The sequence below is a fragment of the Ovis aries genome, chromosome 9 (genome assembly GCF_016772045.2).
Source record: "Ovis aries strain OAR_USU_Benz2616 breed Rambouillet chromosome 9, ARS-UI_Ramb_v3.0, whole genome shotgun sequence".
Classification (NCBI taxonomy): Eukaryota; Metazoa; Chordata; class Mammalia; order Artiodactyla; family Bovidae; genus Ovis; species Ovis aries.
The window spans coordinates 94,802,618-94,828,123 of NC_056062.1; the positions used below are offsets into that span (position 1 = coordinate 94,802,618).

General features: G+C 49.3%; 1 protein-coding gene and 1 long non-coding RNA gene across 3 annotated transcripts in view; one reads left to right on the forward strand and one right to left on the reverse strand.

Moving 5' to 3' along the window:
• SNTB1 (syntrophin beta 1) overlaps nucleotides 1–25,506 on the reverse strand; it is a 245,040-nt gene that overhangs the window by 14,514 nt on the left and 205,020 nt on the right. For both annotated transcript variants that reach the window (XM_027973276.2, XM_042254553.1), the window contains exon 4: nucleotides 15,963–16,102. In XM_027973276.2, the coding sequence (XP_027829077.2) occupies nucleotides 15,963–16,102 (140 nt within the window). The remainder of the gene's footprint in view (nucleotides 1–15,962; nucleotides 16,103–25,506) is intronic.
• LOC114116412 (uncharacterized) lies at nucleotides 3,099–14,807 on the forward strand. Its single transcript, XR_009595102.1, has 2 exons — nucleotides 3,099–3,259; nucleotides 4,206–14,807. It is a non-coding gene; the product is annotated as an uncharacterized LOC114116412 (long non-coding RNA).

The window sequence follows — 25,506 nt, forward strand, 5'->3', positions numbered from 1 at the left end:
CTGAAAGCATTATGCCAACTGAAGTAAGCCAGACAGAGAAAGAGATGCTGTACGACATCACTTATGCGAAATCTTGAAAACAAAAAACAAAAAACAAAAAACAAAAAACAAACAAACAAAAAAACCAGTCAAGCTTACTGAAGCAGAGAGCAGCATTGTTACTGACGAGGGCTCTCCGCCTTCGCCAGCCGGGAGAAATTCAGTTGGCAAGGATTCAGGCACGGCTTTCCTGGGGTCCTCGCTGCAGTCGCGGGGAGCGAGAGGGAGGAGGTCCCCTCGCTCCCTCGCTCCCCAGCAGGTAGAGCCTGGCTGGGAGAGGGGACGCTGCGGCCGAGGCTGCGCGCTCGTGGGCCGGCTCCGCCCGCCTCGGTGGCGCCGTGAGCAGCCGCGCGCTCAGTGGCCTGGCTTTCAGCCAGGCTCCCAACGGTGGCCGTTGGGTTTCTGACCTCTTTGCATGGGGGTCCAGAATTTGGCCCAGCTGAGCGCGCACACCGCTGTTTTCAGTCCCGCAGTCTCTCTGCATTTTGTCACTCGGGGAGAATTTTGTCCGGAAGCTCCCGCCGCCGCTCCCGCCGCGAAGCGCCCAGGTCCCCGCCCGCCTTTGAACACGGCTGCTGAGGCGGGGAGAAACGGGGTCACGCTGGTCAAAGGCTGCGGATTTTTAGTTGTGAGGTGAATTTGTTCTGAGGATCTATGAATAGCATGGGGATAATACTGTAGACCTGAAATTTGCTAAAAAATACAATTTGCAAAAAAAAAAAAAAAAAGGTAATGCTGTGAGGTGATGGATGTATTAACTTGATTGCGGTAATCATTTCATAATGGGTACGGACAGGAAATCATCACGGTATACATTTATTTGCCAGTTTTGCCTCAACAAGGACTATAAGAGAATCTCCCTGCAGCTCGCTGAGAGGAGTCCGGGATGCTGTGACGGGGGCTCTGCTGACACGGCTCCTCCCCACCAGCCTCAGGGATTTCCCGTGTAGAGACGAGAGTCCAGCAAATCGGAGGAAGGAGAGCGCCGTGACCGAGAGTGACCGAGAAGCGGCTCGAGGCTTCATCGTCTGGGGGAGAGTAAATAAAATGAGAGCATTTCTCAAAAGTCTAATAGAGAATTTAAAGGGCCTGAGGATCCGGTAAAAATTCATGAAGAAGCAGCATGTAGAGAAAACACAAGTTCACGCTGCTTTCTTAGTTGCTCCGCAGTGTTTTTCTACTCAAAGGTGCTTACATTTCAGTCATTTCAAGAAATCTATCCGGGACCTCCCTGGCCATCCAGTGGTGAAGAAAGACTCTGCGCTTCTAAAGCAAGGGGTGCAGGTCCCCTGGTCAGAGAACTAAGACCCCACCTGCTGTGCAGCGAGGTCAAAAAAATAAAGTTAAAAAACACCACCACCACCTAAAGATGGAAGGAAAATGAATGAAATAAAGAGAAATATATCTAGTGCTTCCTTTTTAAAATCTTAAAATCTGTGTCAGTTGGGCGTGGCTGGCAGGCTGCCTGGTAAGCTGAACAGGGACGCAGGTTTGGGAGGAATGATCACCTGCATCGGGACCCTCTTCTGCCACTTAAGGTAAACGTTCTAAGAGTCAGCACTTCCTCAAGCAGGGCTGTAAAGGTGGAATGAAGGGTCTGTGTGTGACACCCACTACAAAACCTAGCTCTGGTTTGTGCTCAATAAATCCTTCCATCCCTTGCCGCTGGCCTCAGTCTCCTCATTTAAAAAACGTAGTTCCTGCCTAGCGTGCATGCTGGTAACAAAAGGACACTCCTTCCAGATGAAAATCGAATGAGCTGCGTCAGGTATGGACGCAAGGTGCGTGGGAACACATCCTGAGGATGGGGAACAGCACAGACCTAACAAGTTACTTGTAAATGTGTGTGAATGTGGGGAAATGCGCCTGTACTCCCTGAGACTCCCAGCAGGGCTTCCCGGCTGGCTCAGTGGCAAAGAACCCACCTGCCAACGCAGGAAGCACAGGAGACCTGGATCTGACCGCTGGGTCAGGAAGAGCCCCTGGAGGAGGAAATGGCAGCCCACTCCTGCCTTTCTGCCTGGAAAATCCCATGGACAGAGGAGCCTGGCGGGCTGCAGTCCATGGGGTCGCAGAGTCGGACAGGACTGAGTGACTGAGCCTAGGTATGCCATTCAATGGGCCTCCCTGGTGGCTCAGCTGGTAAGGAACCCGCCTGCCGTGCAGGAGACCTGGGTCCCATCCCTGGGTCGGGAAGAGCCCCTGGAGGAGGAAATGGCAACCCACTCCAATGTTCTGACCTGGAGAATTCCAGGGACTGTACAGTCCATGGGGTGGCAAAGAGTCGGACAGGACTGAGCGATTCTAACTTACTTACTTACTACGCAATTCAATGATATAAAATAGAAGCTTGCAAACAAAGCCATTACAATGTCAAGCAATTTTGTGGGTGGTTTTATTTCTACTTACTTTTTAAAAGTTCTTAAAAATTTCTCTAAGCAATATATAGCAAAAAATGTAAAGATTAGTTTTACAAGGCGATGGGACTAAAACGAACCCAAATCTTTCACTTTAATGTTTAGAATCAGGACTTCCACGGCACTGAAAAATATATAATTCTGACTCAGTGCAGAATACATGTTTTGATTGTTTAATGTTGGTGGCAATCCCGCGTCGGAATGAAGTCATCTGCGCGGCCTTGCGTGGTTCCTGTCTTGCTCGTCTAAGCTGTCATGTCTGGCTCCTGTTACCTGACATCGGCAGGCCGAGAAATGGCCTTACTCGGGATGAAGCTAACCGGTCCAGGTGGGGTGACACCTGCACTGTGACCTCATTAACGTGCACCTACTGGCCGCCGGCAGATGAGACGGGAGAGAGCTGAGACCTGCGGGCGGAGGTTTCAGGGTCCTTCTGGGTCCCGGGGTGCCCTGAGGGGCCTTCAAGGAGCCCTCTCCCTCTCCTTCCAACTGAGCATCAGAAACCACTGAGAGCAGAGTCTGGAGAAGACAGACTGAGGAACGGGAAGGAGGGAGGAGGCAGCCACACGCATCCGCAGCGTCTGTGCAGCGGCCAGCGGCCTGCGGGGATGGCGCGCTCTCGCGGGATGGGCGCGCTCTCGCGGGATGGGCGCGCTCTCGCGGCATGGGCGCGCTCTCCCTCGGGCGGCCAGCGGCTCAAGGGGACGGAGGCGCTCTAGCCTTGAGGTCTCGGACCTCCGCGGACCTCGGCCGTCGTGTGAGAGCCACGCCTGGAGCAGATGACTTTCTTCCCGGGATCGAAGGTGAGCTGAGCCTGCAGGGGCTGGAGCCCGCGGGGCCTCCTGGGCTTCTCTGTGTGGGGGTTCACTGCTCAGGTGTTCACGCTGACAGGCCCGGGTAAAGGAGGGTGCTGGGGGGAGCAGCTTACCACTGGCAGCTCAGCGACCTGCTGGCTCCAGAGCAAGGTGGGTGCCCGTCTCTGGGCTCCACGCATATCACCAATCCGCTGCCTCAGAGCAGGGACTTTTTTTTTTTTTTTTTTTTTTGCTGCATGGTGGGTGGGATCTTAGTCCTCAGACCAGGGATTGAACCTGAGGTCCCTGCGTTGAACATGCAGAGCCTTAACCACTGGACTGCCCCCACCCTACGGCTTCCAGATGACCACCTCACCTCTGATGTCCTTCAAGGTAGCAGGCTTGGCCCATCTCTCGTGGTTTCCCTAGTGTCTAGTATCCCACCTGACTTACCGTCAGAGTTCAGCACCTACTGGCTGAGTAACTGCATGGACGCAAGGTCTTCAAGATGTTTCTGAAACGTGAATTCAAGTGGACAATGAAAACTACGCAGGCACACACACACTTGCCCTATTTTGAACTCCTTTGAAATGTGGGGCCACTGAAAAGTTTTTAATGGGCTCTTCGCTTGCTGACTGCATTTGGGAACACATTACAGTAACCAGATTCGGGATACTATGTACCGAGTAAATGTCAGCTGGACATTAACTTTTTAAAAGTCATCACTTGGACAATGGAAAAGGTAGGGCTAAGGATAGAATCTGTTGGCCTGACTTTCGCCATCCTGCTAGGAATGGTCTTTTTATATCCCTCCCAAGATTCTTTCCAAACATCTTTCCTGATCTGTAGTCCCGGGGGAAGACTCTGAAATAGCTATTATTTATCTTTCAATTATTTTACATTTTAAGTTATTTGTGTATCCTTAAAAATATGACCATGTTTTTCTTATCTGCAGCTGGGACTAAACTATAGCAACCTAGAAAATGCTGTCTCCCTAGAGAAGATAACTTTCTTACCCAATGGAAAAAAAAAATACTGGTACCCTGGGACAAGTTTTCAAGCTGCAGTTTACACTCAATTTCTAAGTTTTCTCTGAAACGGCTTGAGAAGCCCAAGGACATGTTTTGTTCCTGGTTACAAAATTCAGATACACATTCCCATGGCTGGAAGCAAAGCCACCAACTCCAGCAAGAGTTCACACTCCCTAGGAGTGAGTGTAAAAGTGCAGGTAAGTGAAGAAATGAATAGGACCGTATAATGTGAAACAGCAGGGCAACAGAATAAAGCCATCAGAGCAGAGAAGCAGACACAATCTTGGCTCTCAGCCAACTGCATGACCTTGACAAATTTCCTTAAAAAAACAAAAAAACTTGGCTGCCTCTGGTCTGAGCTGTGGCATGTAAAATCTTTTCCTGCAGCTCACGGACTCAGCTGCTCCCCAGCATGTAGGATGTTAGTTCCTGGACCAGGGATCGAACCCATCCATGTCCCCTGCATTGCAAGGTGGATTCTTAACCACTGGACCACCAGGAAGGTCCCTTGAAAAGTTTCTTAAACTCTCCATGCCTCAGGATCTTCAAATGCAATCTGGGATGGATCAGCAGTATGTTAGGATGAACTGAGTTTCAGGAATACTGAATGAAACAGTATCTGGCACAGAATATACTGTAAGAGTCGTTATTGTAATTAATATGAGCTGGGTAGGACTTTTTATTTGATTATCCCCTGTTGCACATTTAGCACCTAGAACAATTCCAGGCACATGGAAGACACTCAGTAAGGATTTGTTAAATGAATGACTGAATGAACAACTGGAACATGAAGAGGACTCTTTTCTAAGAGGTTTGATTAATTACTGCCAGAGGAACCACAGATCAAATTGCTAACACCGCTGGATCATCGGAAAAGCAAGAGAGTTCCAGAAAACATCTATTTCTGCTTGACTGTGCCAAAGACTTTGACTGTGTAGATCACAATAAACTGTGGAAAATTCTGAGAGAGATGGGAATATCGGACCACCTGACCTGCCTCTTGAGAAACCTGTATGCAGGTCAGGAAGCAACAGTTAGAACAGGACATGGAACAACAGACTGGTTCCAAACAGGAAAAGGAGTATATCAAGACTGTATATTGTCACCCTGCTTATTTAACTTATGTGCAGAGTACATCATGAGAAACCCTGGGCTGGAAGAAGCACAAGCTGGAATCAAGTTTGCCAGGAGAAATATCAATAACCTCAGATGTGCAGATGACACCACCCTTATGGCAGAAAGTGAAGAGGAACTAAAGAGCCTCTTGATGAAAGTGAAAGAGGAGAGTGAAAAAGTTGGCTTAAAGCTCAACATTCAGAAAACGAAGATCATGGCATCCAGTCCCATCACTTCATGGGAAATAGATGGGGAAACAGTGGAAACAGTGTCAGACTTTATTTTAGGGGGCTCCAAAATCACTGCAGATGGTGACTGCAGCCATGAAATTAAAAGATGCTTACTCCTTGGAAGAAAAGTTATGACCAACCTAGATAATATATTCAAAAGCAGAGACATTACTTTGCCAACTAAGGTGAAGCCTTCTAGTGAAGGCTATGGTTTTCCAGTGGTCATGTATGGATGTGAGAGTTGGACTGTGAAGAAAGCTGAAGAATTTATGCTTTTGAACTGTTGTGTTGGAGAAGACTCTTGAGAGTCCCTTGGATTGCAAGGAAATCCAACCAGTCCATCCTAAAGGAGATCAGTCCTAGGTGCTCATTGGAAGGACTGATGCTGAGGCTGAAACTCCAATACTTTGAGCACCTAATGTGAAGAGCTGACTCATTAGAAAGACCCTGATGCTAGGAGGGATTGGGGGCAGGAGGAGAAGGGGACGACAGAGGATGAGATGGTTGGATGGCATCACCAACTCAACGGACATGGGTTTGGGTAAGCTCTGGGAGTTGGTGATGGACAGGGAGGCCTGGCATGCTGCAGTCCACAGGGTCACAAAGAGTTGGATACGACTGAGTGACTGAACTGAACTGAGATATTATGACTTGTCTTCCACTTTCTGTCCCTCAACCGTACCAAAGAGTAGTTATAGTTCAATCCAGAGAACTTGGATTTGCATCCACTAAATTCTAATTTCCAGATTAATTCATCCTGAAAAAAAATGATCTTGAAAGTTAACTGGGATCGAATGTTGTATGCGATTAGCCTAACATCCATTTCCTGTTTCTGCTTCCAAATCCATCTTTAGCAACTAGTGCTTTCACTGGTGGCTCACGGATAAAGACTCTACCTGCTGACATAGGAGATGCAGGTTCAATCCCTGGGTTGGGAAGATCCCCTGGGGGAGGAAATGGCAACCCACGCCACTATTCTTGCTTGGAAAATTCCACGGACAGAGGAGTCTGGTGGGCTACAATCCCTGGGGTTGCAGAGTCGGACACACCTGAGCACACACGCAGTACTATCAAAGTAAAGGGGTGTCTAACCCATCTGGCTTCTTATAAGACAAAAAGAGGATGGAATGTTTTAAAATTATGTCCTATGCCCAAAGCACTGGATACCAGGAGGCTCAAAGAGGCTGTGTGATAAGCCCCGTTTCAAGTCAAATTCTCTGTCTGAGATTTTGGGAGCTTGGCAGTAGAAGTAGCCGTCCCTGTGGGGGCCAGCCAGCAACTGAGGCGATGTGAGGCTGCTTATCGTTTCTTGATCCTCAGGCCCCTTTTGTCTGATTAGTTTCAAGAAAAACAGAAAACCCTACTTCACAAGGGATGCTTATGCACTAGTTTAATTCCGGTAAGGCGTTAGAGAGTGTCGCATAAAATATTTCATTAAAAATGTTTTTATTAATATCCTTAATTAAATCCAAAACAGTTGCAGCACACAGATTCAGCCAAATTAGTAAAATTACAGGTTAGGTAACTGGGTTGCTAAGCAATATTACACCCTCATTTTCCTTAATTGCTGTAATTAGTATCTCCATGCATATGCCCCAGTGCAAGCCACAGAAAAAGGAAGAAAAGGAAGAAAAAAGGAGGAGGAAGGAAGAGCAACTGGTCAGACCCCTTCAGTGGTTCTGGGGCTCCTCTTGAATTCTTTGTTATGTCAGCTGGCTACCCTTACTTGGGGCCCAACAGGCAACAGTCTCCTGGGAAGACGTGAAGGGGCAGAATCCCTAACAAGCCCCGAACCATCAGACAGGAGGGGCCGCCCAAGAACAAGCCTGCTGTCCCTCGGCCAAGAGTCACTGAACTCCTGCCTCACTGCACCTTCTAAACTTCTTCCATCTGAATATGGTGGCAAAGGAATCAGGCCCGGTCCCATCTCTCGGAAGGGGACATCATTAGGGATACTGAGAGTAAGCCGAGGCCCGTTAAACAAAGGGGAGTAAGCAGCGAAGCAGACTGGAGCCCAGTTCCGACCAAGGCTCATCCAGCTACACTCTCAGAGCCACGTGACCATCTGCCACGCATTCCCCGCAGCAGCACTCAGGACCAGCTTCGTGCTGTGAAGCAAGGTGTTCCAGGCCCCTATTTCCATCTCACACTTCCTCATCTCTACAAACAAACCCAAACCTCCTCCTTAGCCCCGTCCTTACAGCTCAGTGGCTACAAGTCTTTGGTAAATGCAGTATCACGTGTGGGGTCAGACAGGTCCGATTCCTTTTCAGCCATTCATGCATTAATGCCAATTACTTTATCCAATAGCAACAACTGCTGGCATTTATCCATCACTTACTATGTCTGTTACACGCTGAATGCTTACACGCGCTGTAAGAGCAGTTGAGAAGTCCATCTTCTCAATAACTGGAAGAGCAGAAGTTACTGCTTCCCGTAGGTGAGGAGACTTGGATCCGGAGAAACTGATATTAATGCTTTGCCTCATTGCAAGCAGAAGTCTCAGAATCTGACTGCTGGTTTGTCTGATTCCAAAGTCCATGAATCTCCTCGCTCAGCTAATCCCCAGCCACGTCTGAAGGGCTCCCGCACCGGCTCGAGTGAGGGCAGGGGCAGCCCCAGACACGCGGAGACACACGCGGCGGACGGAGTGAGGGCCAACCGCACACTTCTCGGTCTGACACAACAGGGGTTCGCGGGCACGTGGCAGCTTCTGCGCCGCCCGAGGGGCAGCCCGTGGAACATGCCCGCGCCCTCCACGAGAGAGGGGCCTCCCAGGCTTCGAGTGAAAACCGCAGGCTGACTATACTTTAAAGTCTGACAGATGCAACTGGCCAGCCTTTCCCAGTGGAAAGCATTCCTAAAACGTCTGCGCCCGCCTGAGGCGGCAGCTGCTTTGCACTGAGAAACAGGTTAGCGCCTAAAGCACGAAAGATTTCCCGACACGTTTAGTACCAGCGCTGCGAGTCTCTGGCTCCCAAGTGACGTCAGAGGGGAGCAGAGCGACAGGTCAGGAAACTGGGTTGAGAACAGCGTCATTCTTTCTACAAGCTCTGTGCTTCCGAACTTTTCCCCAACCCCTGGGGCTGGGTGGGCAGAATTTTGGGGTTATACTTCTTCTAGAATTCCAGAAATACTGCAACCTTAATCCTTGTTCTCTGTAGACCTATCTCACTTGCCAAAGATGACGACAGTGGCAAAAGACTAACACACTCTGAGTGCGCAAGGATACCTTTCTTTTTTTAATGTTCAGCAACATCAAATAAGCTTTGGCTAAGCAAAAAAAAAGAAAATGCTTTCCCGCCTCATAAAAAGCCGAGGGATGAGAGTAGCTGCTATGAGCAGCACCATCAGGGCACAGAGAAACCACGGAATGCTGTCAGTGGAAGAACTGACTGCCTGGAAACTTCTCTGTGGCAGCTGACACCAAGACCACTGTGAGCATTTCTAGTGCCTCTGCCTTGACACAATCACATTTTCATCTTCCAGAAAAATATAAATTTGATATGCCTGGAACCTGCACCCCCCCTCAAAAAAAAAAAAAAAAAGAACCACAAACAAATCAGCAAGTCAACTGTGAAATGTCTGAGCTGAGGAATGATTTTAGAAGAAACCTGTTTCCTACTGGCTACACTCCCAGACAGTTCTGCAAGAAAAAAGAGCCTCTGACGTTCTGACCAACGCTTTCCGGGACTGCTAAGATGAAGGCTCAAGGACCAACAGCAGCCAGTCTTGCTGTGTGCATCATGTTAAATAAGGCCATCCTGGAGTCAGTGCAATGGGCTGAGTTCTGCCCCAGCTGTCAGTTCATACAGGGAGGCTCCGATCTACAGTATAATTGTATTTAGAGATAGAACCGAGGTCATTAAGGTTAAATGAGGTCACAAGGGTGGGGCCCTGCTCTGATGGGATTAGTGCCCTTGTAAGAAGAGACCCCATAGAGCTCGCGTTTTCTCTCCTCAGGGACACAAGGAAGTCATGCAGCCATGCACAGCAAGATGACAGCGTCTACAAATCAAGAGAGCTCTGAGGACTTGCCTGGTGGCCTAGTGATTAGGACTCTGTTCCCAACGCAGGGGCATGGGTCTGATCCCTGGCCAGGGAACTAAGATCCTGATGCAGTACACACATACACACAAAACAGAGTTCTCACCAGAAACAAACCACACTGCTACCCTGATCTTAGACCTCCAGCTGCCAGAATTGTGAGAACTGATTACCGATCTATGGTATTTTGTGGTGGCTGTGTGTCAGGGGTTATGCTGAACAAGTCTGTACTTGAGTCACTGCTGTGTAGCAGCATCCTGTGTCCTGGAGGATCCACTGATGGGGCACTGCAGTCATTCGGAGGAAGCTGAGGTAGAGGGCAAAGGACCGGTGGAAAAAGCCTATAGGACGGAAGAGCAGGGCAGCCGTATACACATCCCGGGGGCTGCTGATGACTCTGTGGGCACCTGGATCCAGGACAACCTTCAAACTAACTCATCAGTGGTCACCACTGCTTGAAGCAAAACGGTGCTTCTGAAGAACACGGAGGACAAAGGCCCCGGTCCTGGCTATGGCGTTTCCTTCCCGCCAGGAACCCTGGGAGCCAGTAGAGTCTTCTGAACCAGGGGCTCCCATCTGCCCACATCAGAAGCACCTGGAGGGCTTGTGCCCTCACATGTGGGCCGGGCCCCAGTCCTGGAGTTTCTGATTTAATTCCTCTGAAGTGGGATGGAGCATCTGCAACGTGCCCCAAGTTCCCAGGTGGTGCTCACGTTCCCGGCTGGCGATGACACATTGAGAGCCCCTGGTCAAATCCCTGGGCATAAACTCCAGGTCTCAGAGTCCCCAGCTCTGTGCTCACTCTGCTGTAGGATCTGAACGGCTCTCTGTTCATGACTGAGTTGTCAGGAGCGCTAAGGAAAGATTTATATGATCCACTCAGCAAATTCGAAGAGCCATCTGATCTTCAGGGAATAGGAAATATGCTCCTGGGAGGCTGCAGAGAGTGGTGTGGTTGTTGTTTTTCAGTCACTCCATTGTGTCTGACTCTTTGTGACCCCATGGACTGCAGCCTGCCAGGCCTCCCTGTCTATCACCCGCTCCTGGAGTTTACTCAAACCCATGTCCATTGAGTTGGTGATGCCATCCAACCATCTCATCCTCTGTTGTCCCCTTCTGCTCCTGCCCTCAATCTTTCCCAGCATCAGGATCTTTTCAAATGATCTTTGCATCAGGTGGCCAAAGTGTTGGAGTTTCAGCCTCAGCATCAGTCCTTCCAATGAACACCCAGGACCGATTTCCTTCAGGATGGACTGGTTGGATCTCTAGTCTCCTGCGTTGCAGGCACATTCTTAACCATCTGAGCCACCATTCTGGCTTTACTGAATGGTGGTTAAGAAGGTGGATTCAGGGCTCCCCTGGCGGTCTAGTGGTGAAGAATCTGCCTGCCAGTGCAGGGGATATGGGTTCGATACCTGGTCTGGGAAGATTCCACATGTCACAGGGCAACTAAGCCTGTGTGCCCAACTACTGAGGCCTGAGCGCCTAGAGCCTGTGCTCCACAAGAGAAGCCCTCACACGGCAACGGAAGAGTAGCTCCCGCTTACAGCACACAGCAACAAAGACCTAGAGCAGCTGGAACTAAATAAATCTTTTAAAAAAACAGAAAGTGGATTCAGAATCAGAATTCTGGGTGTGTTTCTCACCAGCTGTACAACTGTAGGTAAGTTACATAATCCCTTAGTGCCTCAGTTTACTTCTCTGTGACACAGGAAGAAAACCTAAATCTCGTGGGGCTGCAAGGGTTAAACGTGGTGCCTGAACACTACATCTGAAGCTTGTTAAGCACAGACTCCTGACTCATAACCCGGGCCTGCTGAGCCAGGATCTCCAGGGCAGGGTGCTTGGGGCCAGAATCACTAATGGACAGCTAGGTGATTCTTAAATTGAGCAAGTTTTGCAAAGTCAGGTAGAATCCATGTAAAGCTGTTGGCCTTTTCTACGCTCCTTCCACAAAGGTCAGCCACGGGTGTATTAGCGGCTGGGTCTAGCTATTTGCAGATGGTACATAATGGCCTTCCTGATAAAGTTACCCAGGATGATTAATTAGCAGACACCCTAACCTATAATAAAACTTCAGACGATGTGGCTCTGTATCTACAAAGAAAAGTGAAGTGAACTACACATTTCAGATTCATGCATAGCACTGCTTATAAATAATACCTTAAGAGAAGGTCTTCAAAAGAAACAGGACTCCCCTTCTTTGGAAAAATAACGCTACTAGACAGGCTGTGTGCCTGAATGTTCATATACCAAACGCACAGAGCCACAGGTGCATGCGTGGAACACACGAGAAGTAAGTGAGAGAGTCACTCAATGAGCTTCAACATGAGGCTGGGGAGCAGCCCTCCTTCCCAGAGGAAGTGCTGGGTGACTGCTGTAGTGGGAGGATCAGGGTTTCTCTGGGCATCTGCCACGCCTGGCCCCCCAGCTTAGACGAAACGGAGCGGGGCCCTGTGGTCCTTGCCCCAACCCATGTCCCCTGCCTGCCTCTTGTGTGTGGAAAACTCTGGTCAAAGTAGAGGTTTGATCAGAGAAGTGTGAAATGAGGAAATAATGGAAAACAGTCCATGAGACTAAATATTAACAGTGTAGTCATGAGGCCTGGCCAAGGGCCTTCGGTTCTTTCTCGAGGGCTGCTAATACATCCTGCGAGCAGTCTTATCGATTCTAGAACACCAGCGGGGAGAAGTTAGCTGCACGATGACCAGATGCTACCCAGGACACGAGCTGCCACAGCTCTGAGAACTGGCCCCAGAGAAATGAGAACGAATGGCCCCGGAATGGAAGATGAGCTGTCCCGGAAGCCACCAAGACAGTGCCCGTCAGACCACTGAGGGCCAACCTGAAGAGCGGCCAGCACTGCAGGCGCTGTTTCTGCAGGCCCCCCGCCCAGTCTGGCTATGAGAGTGCTCACTGCTTGTCAGGGGAGGACTGGGCCTTCGCACAGACGTCCACACACCCACCCCCAGTGCCGGCATCTGACATAAAGCAAGCTTTCCACCAACCTGGCCTGTTTATCGGGTTTTGAGCGGCAAGCAGCTGGACCCACCACACACCCTCTAATAACAGGAGAACTGGCCTGCAGCGCAGGGAGAGTGTCAACCTTCAGGGCAGGAACGCTGCTCCCAGCCTGGAGCCACAAAGGGGCTCCATCTCCGCTGTGATTACTCGGGAAGATGGAGGGGTCATTTTCCTCGCCGTTTCCCAAAAGTCTTTTTCTAGACACACGCACAGGGTCCAGGAGGGAAGCTAGCCAGGACCGATGCAGGCAAACCACGGGAGCTGATGAGCAAGTGAAAGGTCCGTTAAAAGCCCATTTCCCTAAAGTGCATCCCTCAGCTGGGCTGGGCAGAGGGCAGGTTTCGACCAAGTGCGTAAACAGATGGGACTGGGAAGGAGGGAGGTGCAGTGACCCCGGGCTAAGCCCTGTCCTGGGAGAGAAAGCGAGGATGGGAGTCCAGCTCCTCCTTTTCCAGGTTTCCAGGCGGCGCTGAAGGAAGGAGAGGCTCCCAGTGTGGCCTCCACATCTTAACTGCCTCCCGGGCTTCCAGCAGAGGTCAGGGGCACGATTTCGGGCCTACTTTTATCATTGCTCATGGGGCTAATTCAGACACACTGTGATGAGCTGTTCTGCAGTTCAGAGGTTGGTAATCTGGGAGAGGGAGGCAAGGTGGGCAGTCAAGCATCCCCGGCACGTCTCCTTTATATTTAGGTGGCAGACCCTGGTTTTTCCCTTGTTTTTAAAGCCTTTAGTGAACTCGTTACAACATCGCTCCCATTTTATGTTTTGTTTTTTTGGCCGCGAGGCAGGTGGGGTCTTAGCTCCCCAACCAGGATCCAACCCGCATCCCCTACCACCAGCATCGGAAGGCAAGACCTTAACCACTGGAGCCCCAGGGGAGCCCCAGGGAAGCCCCTGGACTCTGGTCTTTTTAAACGTTGCATCTTCTGTTCTAAATGAGCACAGTTTGCACCGAATGGGAATTCCACCTTCTGTCTCCATATTGGGCACAGGCTTTTGGTTTTAGGTGATTCGTGTGATTTGCTCATAATGCAGACCTGGCATCGCATGGCTGGTGAGTCTAAGATAGGTGCTTCTGGTGCCCGCCGAAAGCTACTCAGCCACCAACTGCTGTGTCTGTGCGCCCGTCCCTCCTTTGGGGGACTTTGCTTTTGTATGAGTTCATATGCTGAAGCTCCAATACTTTGGCCACCTGATGCGAAGACCTGACTCATTGCAAAAGACCCTGATGCTGGGAAAGATTGAGGCCAGGAGGAGAAAGGGACGACAGAGGATGAGATGGTTGGATGGCATCACTGACGCCATGGACGTGAGTTGGAGCAAGCTCTGGGTGTTGGTGATGGACAGGGAGGCCTGGCGTGCTGCAGTCCATGGGGTCACAAAGAGCCACAGGATCCTAGCTTGTGCCGGCAGCCTGCAGAGCCTCGAGGATAACCCCCCGGTGGCCTGAGCTGTTGGCGGGCTGCTTGGGACAGATTCTGAGGGAGTCCTGTGCGCTCCAGGGCGCTGCTGTCCAACAGAGCATTCTGTGACGGCAGAGCTGTTCTAGATCCATGCCATGCAAACGGCAGCCACCGGCCCCAACCACTGACCCTCGAAATGCGGCCAGTGTGGTCCAGGAGCTAATATCTAAAATCCTGAATCAGTACGTACACGCACACAGGAATGAAACAGCAGCCTCCACTAGTCAGAATGCTCAGAAACTGAGAGGCAGAAGCTCTGTGTTCAGGTAAGTTTTATTTTCAAGTTGCCTGAAAAGTACCTAGAAACTTTACGTTCTTTAAACTTTTGTTCCTAAAAACTGTTCCAAGAGGCATGAGTCCAATATATCTTCTTAGTAACTGGAAGACAGTGACTGTGGTCTAATCTTTCTTTGATTTCATTACAGGAATGTCTCAGAGCATGGATATTAACTGTGGAAAGTGACAGGGATCGGGCTGAATTTGAAGGAAGCCCAAGGAGAAGCCCGGATCTTTGCAGCAACATCGTAGGATACTTGTATTCTGATTATTGAGGTTTTATTGAAACACGAACAGTATTTTAATAGTTACCCTGCCAAGATTTTTGAGGCTTAAGAAACTAAAAAATTAAATTACTGTTTTATTTCATTTTATTTACTTGATTAATGTCTAAGTGATCTAGGCCTGGTTCCCAGCCCCTGAAGGCTTCCTCTACTTACCTCTGAGGCCAACAATGGGTACTCTCAGGATACCCTTGCTGTTCCCCATCACCAACCATGATGTAAGTAGGAGAGAGTTCAGGGAGCTTCAGCTCAGCTCACTATTGTCGCTTTGACTTTTGTGGCACTTCTGCTCTGCTACTGGGTCTCGTTCTCTCCTTGCACGTGAGCTTTGAATATAACCTGTTTGGCATCTCAGTCCATTCAGATAGGAGAAGCCATCTCGACTGTCTCTCACCCAGAACAGATGCCCCCAAACCTCAGTTCACTACACTCTGTCCGTCGGACCAAACTCCTTTCAGAGCCTGCCCACATTGTTCAATAATTCATTCTACGGATGTTTTTAAGGGCCCCAAGTTGCCAGCAACTATGCCAGCTGGGGCCACAAACATTATGGACACAAAGCTTTTAGGTAGGGGAAGAGACATAGCAGGAATAATGAAAACTAAACCCATTATCAGAAAGCATATACAGAAAGCCAGCAGCAGGAGCCAGGGCTGAAAGCAGGAGTCTGTTCTGAGGTGCTCTGGTGCTCAGGGCACGGGACTTTGGAGAAGGGACTGAAGCACACAGTGCGTTAGGGTCCAAAGTCTCAACACTAAAGGTGCTGAGCAGCAGACAGACCCCCGCAGCCCTGCTTCCAGGGCTGGCGCCCCGCAACTGCAGGAGAACTTGCTGCGGGGTCTCCTGCTGACCGAGCTTCAGAAGGCACAGTGGGACAGCCCCACGTGACATTCTTTGTGCCACCAAGTGAAGACCCTTACTTGATTCTACCTGAACGTCAAGAGTAGGCACATGTGTGGAGTTCATCCCAAAGTGGCTGGAGGCCCAGGAAGGCGACTAGGCCGGGCCCATGTCACTGGTGTTGCTGCCTCTCCATTAGGAAGCAAGGGCTTTGTGTTGCCCTGTGTATGGTCAGAAATGATAATTAATCTACGTGGCTAAAAATGTGTGCCTACATTCTAGAGGAACTCTCAGCTCCTGCTGTAAGAGGAAGCAGTAATATCGCATGCTGAAATAATTATCATTGATTAAAAGATTCAAACAGCAAACTCCTCACACCCAGACACAAGACCATGGCTACCTGGTGGCAAGCAGTGGGTACGTGTGAATGGGGCTGAACCAGGCTTCCTTTCTCCGTGGCATGCTGTCATAAATAAGAAGGTCCTTCTCCGTCAGTACAACCAGGGCTGGCCTCCACCGCTTCTCGCTGCCCCCGGGCACCTGAAACAGAAAGCAGAGAACCGTCGAGCAACAGCCTGAGATGAGAGAAAAGGAGAAGCTGGCAGCTCCCCGTCAGAAGGCCCCACAGCACAAGCATCTTTTGGTTCAGGCCGCGTCCCCAGGTGGCTCAGTGCATCCGCCGCCCATGCAGGAAGCACAGGAGACGCTGGTCCATCCCTGGGTCGGAAGATCCCCTGGAGGAGGAAATGGCAACCTGCTCCAGTATTCTCGCCTGGAGAATCCCAGGGACAGAGGGGCCTGGCGGCCCCAGTCCATGGGATCGCAGACAGCCGGACACGATGCACACACGGAAAATCAAAGTGAGAGTAAGCCATTCATGGTTGCAGGATTCTGGATCCTTGAAAATATGGTTTCTCAAGGGCCCTGGTTTACAGTCAGTGCCGCCAAGAAGTAGCTGGCAGCCAGGACCTGCTGCTGATTCTCACCTGCTGGTCAGCACGGACACCTCTATTCATAGCGGGGCCACACGTGTGGGGGAAGAAACATTCCCAAGTGGCCCTCTGATAGAGTGCACTGCTTTCATGATGAAATGGTGGCTCTGAAAACTTCTGAATCAATGCTGCTAAGTCACTTCAGTCCTGTCCGACTCTGTGCGACCCCATAAACAGCAGCCCACCAGGCTCCCCCATCCCTGGGATTCTCCAGGCAAGGACACTGGAGTGGGGTGCCATTTCCTTCTCCAGTGCAGGAAAGTGAAAAGTGAAAGTGAAGTCGCTCAGTCATGTCCGACTCTTAGCGACCCCATGGACTGCAGCCTCCCAGGCTCCTCCGTCCATGGGATTTTCCAGGCAAGAGTACTGGAGTGGGGTGCCATTGCCTTCTCCATCTGAATCAATATCCAGAGACTAAAAACATAGCACAGAGGCCAACGTCTGTCTGCGCCGGCGTGAGGCATCACAGCTCTTCCAAAAGCCACTCGCTCTTTGAGTCTTTCTGTGCTTCAGGCACCATTCTGAAATTCTCTTGTTCTGTTGAATGTTTATTTCCATTCATGGCAAATACTTCTTTAACTCAAGGGCTGGGATGACCTGGCAGGGATTCAAGAGGATTCAAACATTGGCTGGATGTTTGGACCAGATGACCTTTAAGGCTCCTTTCAATCCTAAGGCTGAGCCTGTGGAGCTCAGATCTTATTTCACAGGTCATCCCTCCTCTGCCCAGTGTTGTTGCCCAAACTCCCTAAGTGTTCTTCCATCTATGAAAATGCCTTCCTTCCCATTTGAACTCTGGGAGTAAATCTCTGATCAGTTTGGAAAAGCTCAATCCTCCAGCCTTGCTACTCAAAGCACGGATCGTGTTCTAGCAGCGTCGGCATCACCTGGACGCTTGTGAGGAATGCAGAATCTTGGCTCATCCCAGACTTATTGAATCAGCCTCTGCATTTTCACCAGATCTTCAGGGGTTCATATGCTCATTAAAGATAAGAAATGCTGCTCTAGATGAGGTTAGGGCTGTCTTTGACTCTGGCAACTAATCCAGTGAGGATTCAACTCTCTCATAATGAACCACTATCCCACATCGACTCAGAATGAAAGGAAACACTGAACTAAGTAAGCAAACTAATCAGGAAGCTCAATAAATGATAAAGCTAATGTCTCCCCTTCCTGTTCATATCATTATCTTTTCTTAAGTGCTTCAGTGAGATCTGTATTGAGTGGAAGCAAGTGTGTGCGGCTTTAGAAACGACTGATCAAAAGAGACGGTGTGCAGGATGATTCGAGGGCTGTAGCTTGCAGGCTGCCTGAGTCTGAGACCCTGCTCCATTATTCACTGCCTGTGACTTGGGGCAAGTTGTTATTCTCTGTGCTTCTATTTCCTCCCTGATCATGATAACATCAATATACAACAGTGTATTCTGGAACTAGAAGCCCTGGACATAAAGCACAGCTCCACAGTGTGCCACAAGATCCCACGAGATCACGCGATATTGAGCCAGTCAGCTAATCTCTTTGTATCTCCGTTTCTGTATCTGTGAAATGGGGAGATAATAGGACCTGTAGAGGGTCGGTGTGAAGACTGAGTTAGAATGTCTAAAATGTAGAATGAACACCATTTAGAGCTTGTTTATGGACGTGAGAGCCAACCAGTCCATCCTGAAGGAAATCGGTCCTGAATATTCACTGGAAGGTCTCATGCTGAAGCTGGAACTCCAATACTTTGGCCACATGATGCAAAGAACTGACTCATTGGGAAAGACCCTGATACTGGGAAAGATTGAGGGCAGGAGGAGAAGGGGACGACAGAGGATGAGATGGCTGGATGGCTTCATCGACTCAATGGACATGAGTCTGAGTGAATTCCAGGAGTTGGTGATGGACAGGGAGGCCTGGCGTGCTGCAGTCCATGGGGTCGCAAAGAGTCAGACACGGCTGAGCGGCTGAACAACAACAGCAAGAGCCTGTTGAGCAGCATGGCCCTCAAGACTGGCGTGCAGATCAAGTGAGGCAGTGCACGTTACGTCCCGCACACGGTAGCTGGCAGATGGTAAAACTCAGGGTGAGAAAATGGTGGGAGACTCACTGATGTTTAAACTTCTCAAAAAACAGGTATTCTTTGGAAATGGCAACAGTATGACAAAGTACTGACTTTCCTTGGGAAAATGATAAGGCAAGCCAAGAATATCTTCGGTGCTGATGATTTCAATTCATCCTCCTTCGAGGAAGAGTTCATTGCACAATGATCACTTTTCTTCTTTAATGCCCTTCTTCCAACAATTCCAAATAAGAATTTCCTTTTTAGAATGAAGAAATGCCCTGTAAAGTTATTAATACTAGAATGTGAATGACTGTCTGGCTTTATGCATCTTATGCACGCAAAAGATTGAGCTCTAGCTTATTGCTTTTTCCAGAAAAACAATAGCATCTTCAAGAGATCAAAATGAATTGATAGAGAAAGGAAAGTACCTGACAGTACAAGATGAATAAGCTATGGTCTCAAGGCATAAAGTGTTCAGGGGTCGGAATAAGTTTTTTCCAGCCTCTACATTAACCATGAAATTAAAACATACTTGCTCCTTGGAAGAAAAGCTATGACAAGCCAGACAGCATATTAAAAAGCAGAGACATCACTTGCCGACAGAGGTGCGTATAGTCAAAGCCATGCTTTTTCCACTAGTCATACACAGATGTGAGAGTTGGACTATAAAGAAAGCTGAGCCACCGAATTGATGCTTTTGAACTGTGGTGTTGGAGAAGACTCTTGAGAGTCCCTTGGAATGCAAGAAGTCCTAAACGCAATCAGTCCTGAATATTCACTGGAAGGACTGAGGTTGAAACTGAAGCTCCAATACTTTGGCCACCTGAGGCAAAGAGCCAACTCATTGGAAAAGAACCTGATGTTGGGAAAGACTGAAGGCAGGAGGAGAAGGGAGTGATGAAATATTTGGATGGCATCACTGACTCAATGGACATGGGTTTCAGCAGACTCTGGGAGACAGTGAAGGACAGGGAGGCCTGGAGTGCTGCAGTCCAGGGGGCGTAGAGTCAGACACAACTGAGCGACTGAACAACATTACACTTCGCAGCTGCTTTTCCAGCTCATCACACAGGACTGCAGAAGCTACAGACAACTCTCCCGAAGTGCCCGTCTTACCTACTCAGATCTGAGCCGTTGACTGTGCCTGGAACCAGTCATCTCAGTGCGAACACAGCCAAGCATCCTTCTTCAAACACAATATGAAGTTTGCAAAATAACCCTCAGCAGCAAATACCCTCAGTGCCATGCACATCTTTCTAACGGTGGAATCATGAACTAGCCCACATGTCAGGCGGTATATACAGGCATGAACAATTCCAAAGCCCTAGCCACAGTCTGTGGCTCATTAGAATCCTCTGCTGATAGGTTAACTCTGCTACTAGAAGACTCAGAGAGGGCGACCCCGCCAACTCTGTGTGCAGAAGGTTCAGTTTGATACTACGGTGGCTGCTCAAAGGCAACAGAAGGCTGCCCGTGAGGGCCGTTGACTTTATAGGGAGAGAAAATTCATGTTGATGAGCAGATTTTAAAACCATACTTTGGGTCACATGAGCTCATACCGTAAAGTCTTTCAAGGACACTTATTCAGGCTTGGATATTTAGGCTGTTGTTTGGTGCTAACTTCTATTACAAATCCAAATTTCCTGGCATCCAAAGACTCTCCGATGTTAATGTAACAGTTCCCGGGTTGCGTCTGCGTTTTACTGAAGCACAACTCCTGCGACAGATGTGGTAACTTCCACTGTGATCCCGGCTTCCCGCCACCAGGTCTGCATCGAGCAGAGTCTCAAGAACTGACCGTGTTTCTAATGAAGACGGTGAAAGGAAAGAAACGGAAACAGACCTGCAATTCGGAGATTATTCTGACACACAGCTGAGCTAAACCCCATAAAGAGCCATCCCACAGCCCCCTCTGCAGAGCAGGAGAGACAAGGGTTACAAAATGGCAAGAAGGGTCTAAGAGCACAAAGAAGTCATTGCTAAGCGTTGAGGGAACAGGGACTTTCCTGCTGGTCTGGTGGATAAGACTCTGCTTTGCAACGCAGGGCACGTGGGCTCGATCCCGGCGGGGGTACTAAGATCCCATGAGCCACGGTGCAACTGAAGCCAAGCACGAGACTGGAGCGCCGCCACGCTGACCACTGGGTCTGGGCACTTGAGGGCCAGCGAGCCACACACGCTGAACCCGCGCAGCACAGCTAATGAGTCCACGTGTTGCAGAGGATCCTGGGTGCAGAGACTGAGACCCGATGCGGCCAAATAAACACTATAAAACACTAAGGAAATTGAGGGGACACATAGACATCGATGTACGGAGTCAGCGGGCTGCACACGTGAGACTTTACACAACGTTCTGTGTCACTTACTCCTCAATTTAAAAGCCGCTGAAGGCGGCAGTCATTGACTCCTCAACCGGAGACACGACTCATAAGTCATCTAGTCATAAAACAAAATGTGGAACAATCGAAAGAGAGTGTGTACAGGGTTGCAGCCTGGTTGATCCCAGATTTTATGCCTTTATCTTCTGACAATTCACACCTCTGAGCAGGGTTCCTAACAAACCCTGAAATACGGTTTGAAAACTGCTGACCTCATTTCCTCTACAGTATTTGAAATCTGAAGATTACTTTCAAAGAGATGGTTTTACCAAAGTCTTTCTGTGCCCTTTCTGTAGGTATTTCAAAGAGAAGAATGATACTGTTGCCTCTTAGAGTTATACAGATAAAATGAATTCATATCCACAGAGAGCTTAGAACAGTGTCCTGCATACAGTAAGCAGGCAAGCCTTAAGTGTGTTAGTGTTCCTTGTGAACGTTTTGCAACGTCTAGAAACACTGAATCACTATGTTCTGCACTTGGAACCAATAGCGTGCTGTAGGTCAAGTATACTTCAGAGAAACAGACAAACTCACAGAAAGATCAGATTTGTGATTCAGAGGTGGGAGGAAAGGAAGAGGAATTGGAGGAAGACGGTCAAAAGGTACAAACTTCCAGTTATAAGGTAAGTAAGTATTAGTGATGAATATGATTAATATAATTAACATTGCTGTGTGTATATATGAAAGCTTTTAAGAGACCAAATACTAAGAGCTCTCATCACAAGGAAAAAAATTTTTTTTCTTTTTCTTTTATTTTGTGTTTTTTATGAGATAGTAGATATTCACTAAACTTATTGTGGTAATCAGTCCATGAGGTATGGTAGGTAAAATCATTATGTTGTACACCTTAAACTCATACAGAGCTGTATTCCAATTATATCCAATAAAACTGGAAGAAAAATAAATAAGAAAAATTTAATATAAAGAAACCCTAACCCCAACCCCAACCCCTAACCCTAACCCTAATGTTCTCCTCTGCCAAAGAGTGAGGCAAGTCTAAATTATTACTAACAGCCTCTCCAAATGCAAAATCAGATCTTTTTTTTTTTTTTTTTTTCAGTATAAAGTTCCCTGCTTATAGGCTGGGGCTGCTTTAGCTCCTAGACTCTCGCTTTAAACCTCTTCTGTGTTCAGCAGACTTTGTGCACCGGGAAAAAGACAAGTGTGGGTTTCTCCTTCCCTCCTCATACCAGCTCACTCTGCCCAAGCTGCTTATCTTCTGCCTTCTACTTGAGCACAGGGTGAAGGGGGAAGGAGGCACGAAGAGCTCAGAGTCTTTGGAATCAGATAACATCTTCAAAACCAAGCTTTACCAGTTCTCAGCTGGAACTGCTCTGAGCCCTTGCTCACGACGTGGCGGTGGTGGTGGTTTAGTCGCTCAGTCATGTCCGCCTCTTTGCGACCCCATGGACTGCAGCCCGCCAGGCTCCTCTGTCCATGGGGCTCTCCAGGCAAGAACACTGGAGGGGGTTGCCATTCTCTCCTCCAGGGGATCTTCCTGACCCAGGGATCGAAACTGCGTCTGTGGCACTGTGAGCAGATTCCTTACCACTGAGCCACCAATGCCCTCCTGTGCATATTTTGTGAGGATTAAATGTGATAATGTATATAAAGCACTTCCCATAAGGTGGGTGGGCTTCCCTGGTGGCTCAGACAGTAACGAATCTGCCTGCAAAGCAGGAGATCCAGATTTGATCCCTCGGTTGGGAGAATTCCAAGGACAGAGGAGCTGGGTGGGCTATAGTCCACGGGGTCCCAAAGAGTCAGACAAGGACTGAGCGGCTTTGACCTTCGCTCTTTTACGTGGTCGGTACTAGCGGCGTGACTGTCTGCTTCACACCTCAAGCACTCTTCCTCCAGCCGCGCTGCTCAGGGAGGAAGGTCTAGAGCAGGCAGTGGCCAGCAGCGGCGTGGAAACGTTCGTAAGGGAAGGTCGACCACGACCTCGTTTTGGAGACTGTGGCTATCTCGACAACCTTTTTCATAATTCTTATTTTCCTCTGATGTGGGCCATCTTCAAAGTCTTCACTGGGTTCGCTGCAGTGCTGCTTCTGTTGCTGTTTTGTGTTTGGGCTTTCTTTGGCCTCAAGGCCTGTGGGATCCTAGCTTCCTGACCAGGAATGGAACCTCCACCCCCAGCAGTGGAAGGCAAAGTCTTAACCACTGGACCGCCAGGCAAGCCCTCGACTTTAACGTCTCTTCACTTCAGATTGCTAAGTATTTAGAACAAAGGGCAAGATACCAGGGTAAAATAATTAGCAGTTATCAACTTCCAGATGCTTTACAAACATTAGATAATTAATCCCTGCACCAAGTCTCAGAGAGGCGGATAAAGATCATGTGACTGGGAACACTCTGGGCTCTCCCCCAGGACGCGGCCGCTCCCTGCGGGCCACTCAGAACACTGGCTGTGTGCAACGGAGACCTGCAGTTTGCATGAAACTGCATTCTGTGGCGCGCTTCAGAATCAGTGATTCTTTGAAACCTGTAAACAGTCCCTTTTCATCCTGTTTACTTATGTGCTCAGGTCATTCCTTTCTGAGCAAAGTCCAGAAGTAAATTCCAGCGGCCTGAATTATAGAATGCTATGACTGACGAACGTGAGTGTTGTTTGGGGTTAGCTTATCATCAAGTCTCTCGGAAACAGTGGCAAGTTAGCAGAGGCAGTCGAGAGAGGGCTGGAGAGAACGCGCGGCTCAGTCGCGTCAGTCTGTCTGGAGCGGCGAAGGCGGTACGTTCTGCTGTTCAATCCACCCTGTTTGTGGCTGTTGTTATGGCAGCCCTAGGAAATAAGATGAGCACCGTGCTGTTTCACTTTCTGGAACCCTTTCAGCATTTTCTGGCACTTATTATAGCCCTGTCTTACAGAAGAAGAAACGTGGTTCAGGGCGGTCGAGGATAAGCCAAGGTCACATCAGTTCCAGTCTTCGGCGCTGTGATGGTCGCCAAGCTGCCCACCCCCGGGAGGAAAGGGCAGGCTGTGGGCAAAGGGGGAAAGGCAGGAGGGGCTGGCAGGGACCCCGCGGCACCGCCTCCCCTGCCGGAGGGCCAGGCGCTCTGCCAGGCAGCAGGCTCCCCCGCAGGCTCCTCCTGTGCGCCCTTCCCATCTCCTGGCGCCGGCGGCTGCATCAGGCCAGACACCGGCTTAATCAAAGCTCCTGACTCCCCAGGCCTCACATCTGATTAAAGTAATTCAAGACTAAGACGTAAGGGACTCATAACCCATGGACGCTGTTCCATAAAGGGGCGTTTCTGTTTTCAGCAAGCAGCTGGGACGAAGTTGGTATCTCGTGTCTAGTCTTCATCACACAACCAAGGGGCTGGTCAATGAAACAGTTTGCTTTCTAAAGGGGATGAAACATTACACTATACTATAAACTTAATTTGCATGTTTTTGTAATTTTAGTAAATCCATTTCCTTGTGGGTGCGGCTCGCCCCACTACAAATGTTAGCAAATTCTAAGAAAGCAAAGTCCAGTTTAATATGCTGTGTAGTTTTAAATCAACCAAACATCATATGTTAAGGGACAAGTAACAGATAAATGCAGTAGGCTGTGTAATAGTGTTTGAACATTGTAAACTACCGAACTTCTCTAGACGTTAGAACCGCCAGGAAGTTCAGCGGATTCTGACCCTTACGGTTCACGGCTTAAAGTAACACTCAGATCAGGACTTCACTGGTCTAGTGGGGAAGACTCTGTGTTCCCTCTGCAGGGGGCACAGGTTTGATCCCTGGTTGGGGAACTAATACCCCACATCCTGCATCGTGTGGCCAAAAAAATGAATAAATAAATACTCTATAAAATATGCATGTTAAGCTGCTTCAGCCGTGTCTGACTCTGTGCGACTCTGTGGACTGTAGCCCACCAGGCTTCTCTGCCCATGGGACTCTCCAGGTGAGAATACTGGAGTGGGTTGCCATGCCCTCCCCAGGGAATCCTAACCCATAGAACCCAGGTCTCCCGCATTGCAGGCGGATTCTTTCCCACCTGAGCCACCAGGGAAGCCCAGTAAGTGTGGAAGACAGAGCGCGGGACTATGCCATGGCTGCGGCTGGGGCCCTGGGCCCCGTGGCCGCTGTGCTCTCCATGGGTGTTCCTCACGTCCCCCGGCTCCAGTGCCCCGTGCCCGCCACCTCCCTGGGGGCTCAGGCTGTAAGGAACCCGCCTGCAGTGCAGGAGACCCAGCTTTGATCCCTGGGTCAGGAGGAGCCCCTGGAGGAGGGCATGGCAACCCACTCCAGTGTTCCTGCCTAGAGATTCCCGTGGACAGAGGAGCCTGGTGGGCTACAGTCCATGGGGTTGCAAAGAGTCAGACATGAATGAGTGAGTCACTTTTTCACTAGGTATGAGCTGTCCACTCTCAGCTTCCAGAGATGAAGGAAAGGCTGCTTCTAATCTGTAATGCTCACAGATAATTAAATTAGGCTTCTCTCTGCTGGGGAAAAGCTATTTTATACTTTCATTAACTCCAAAGGGCTATTTCAATTCTAGTCCCTGTTTGGTAAACAAGTTATCTTTCACTTACAGC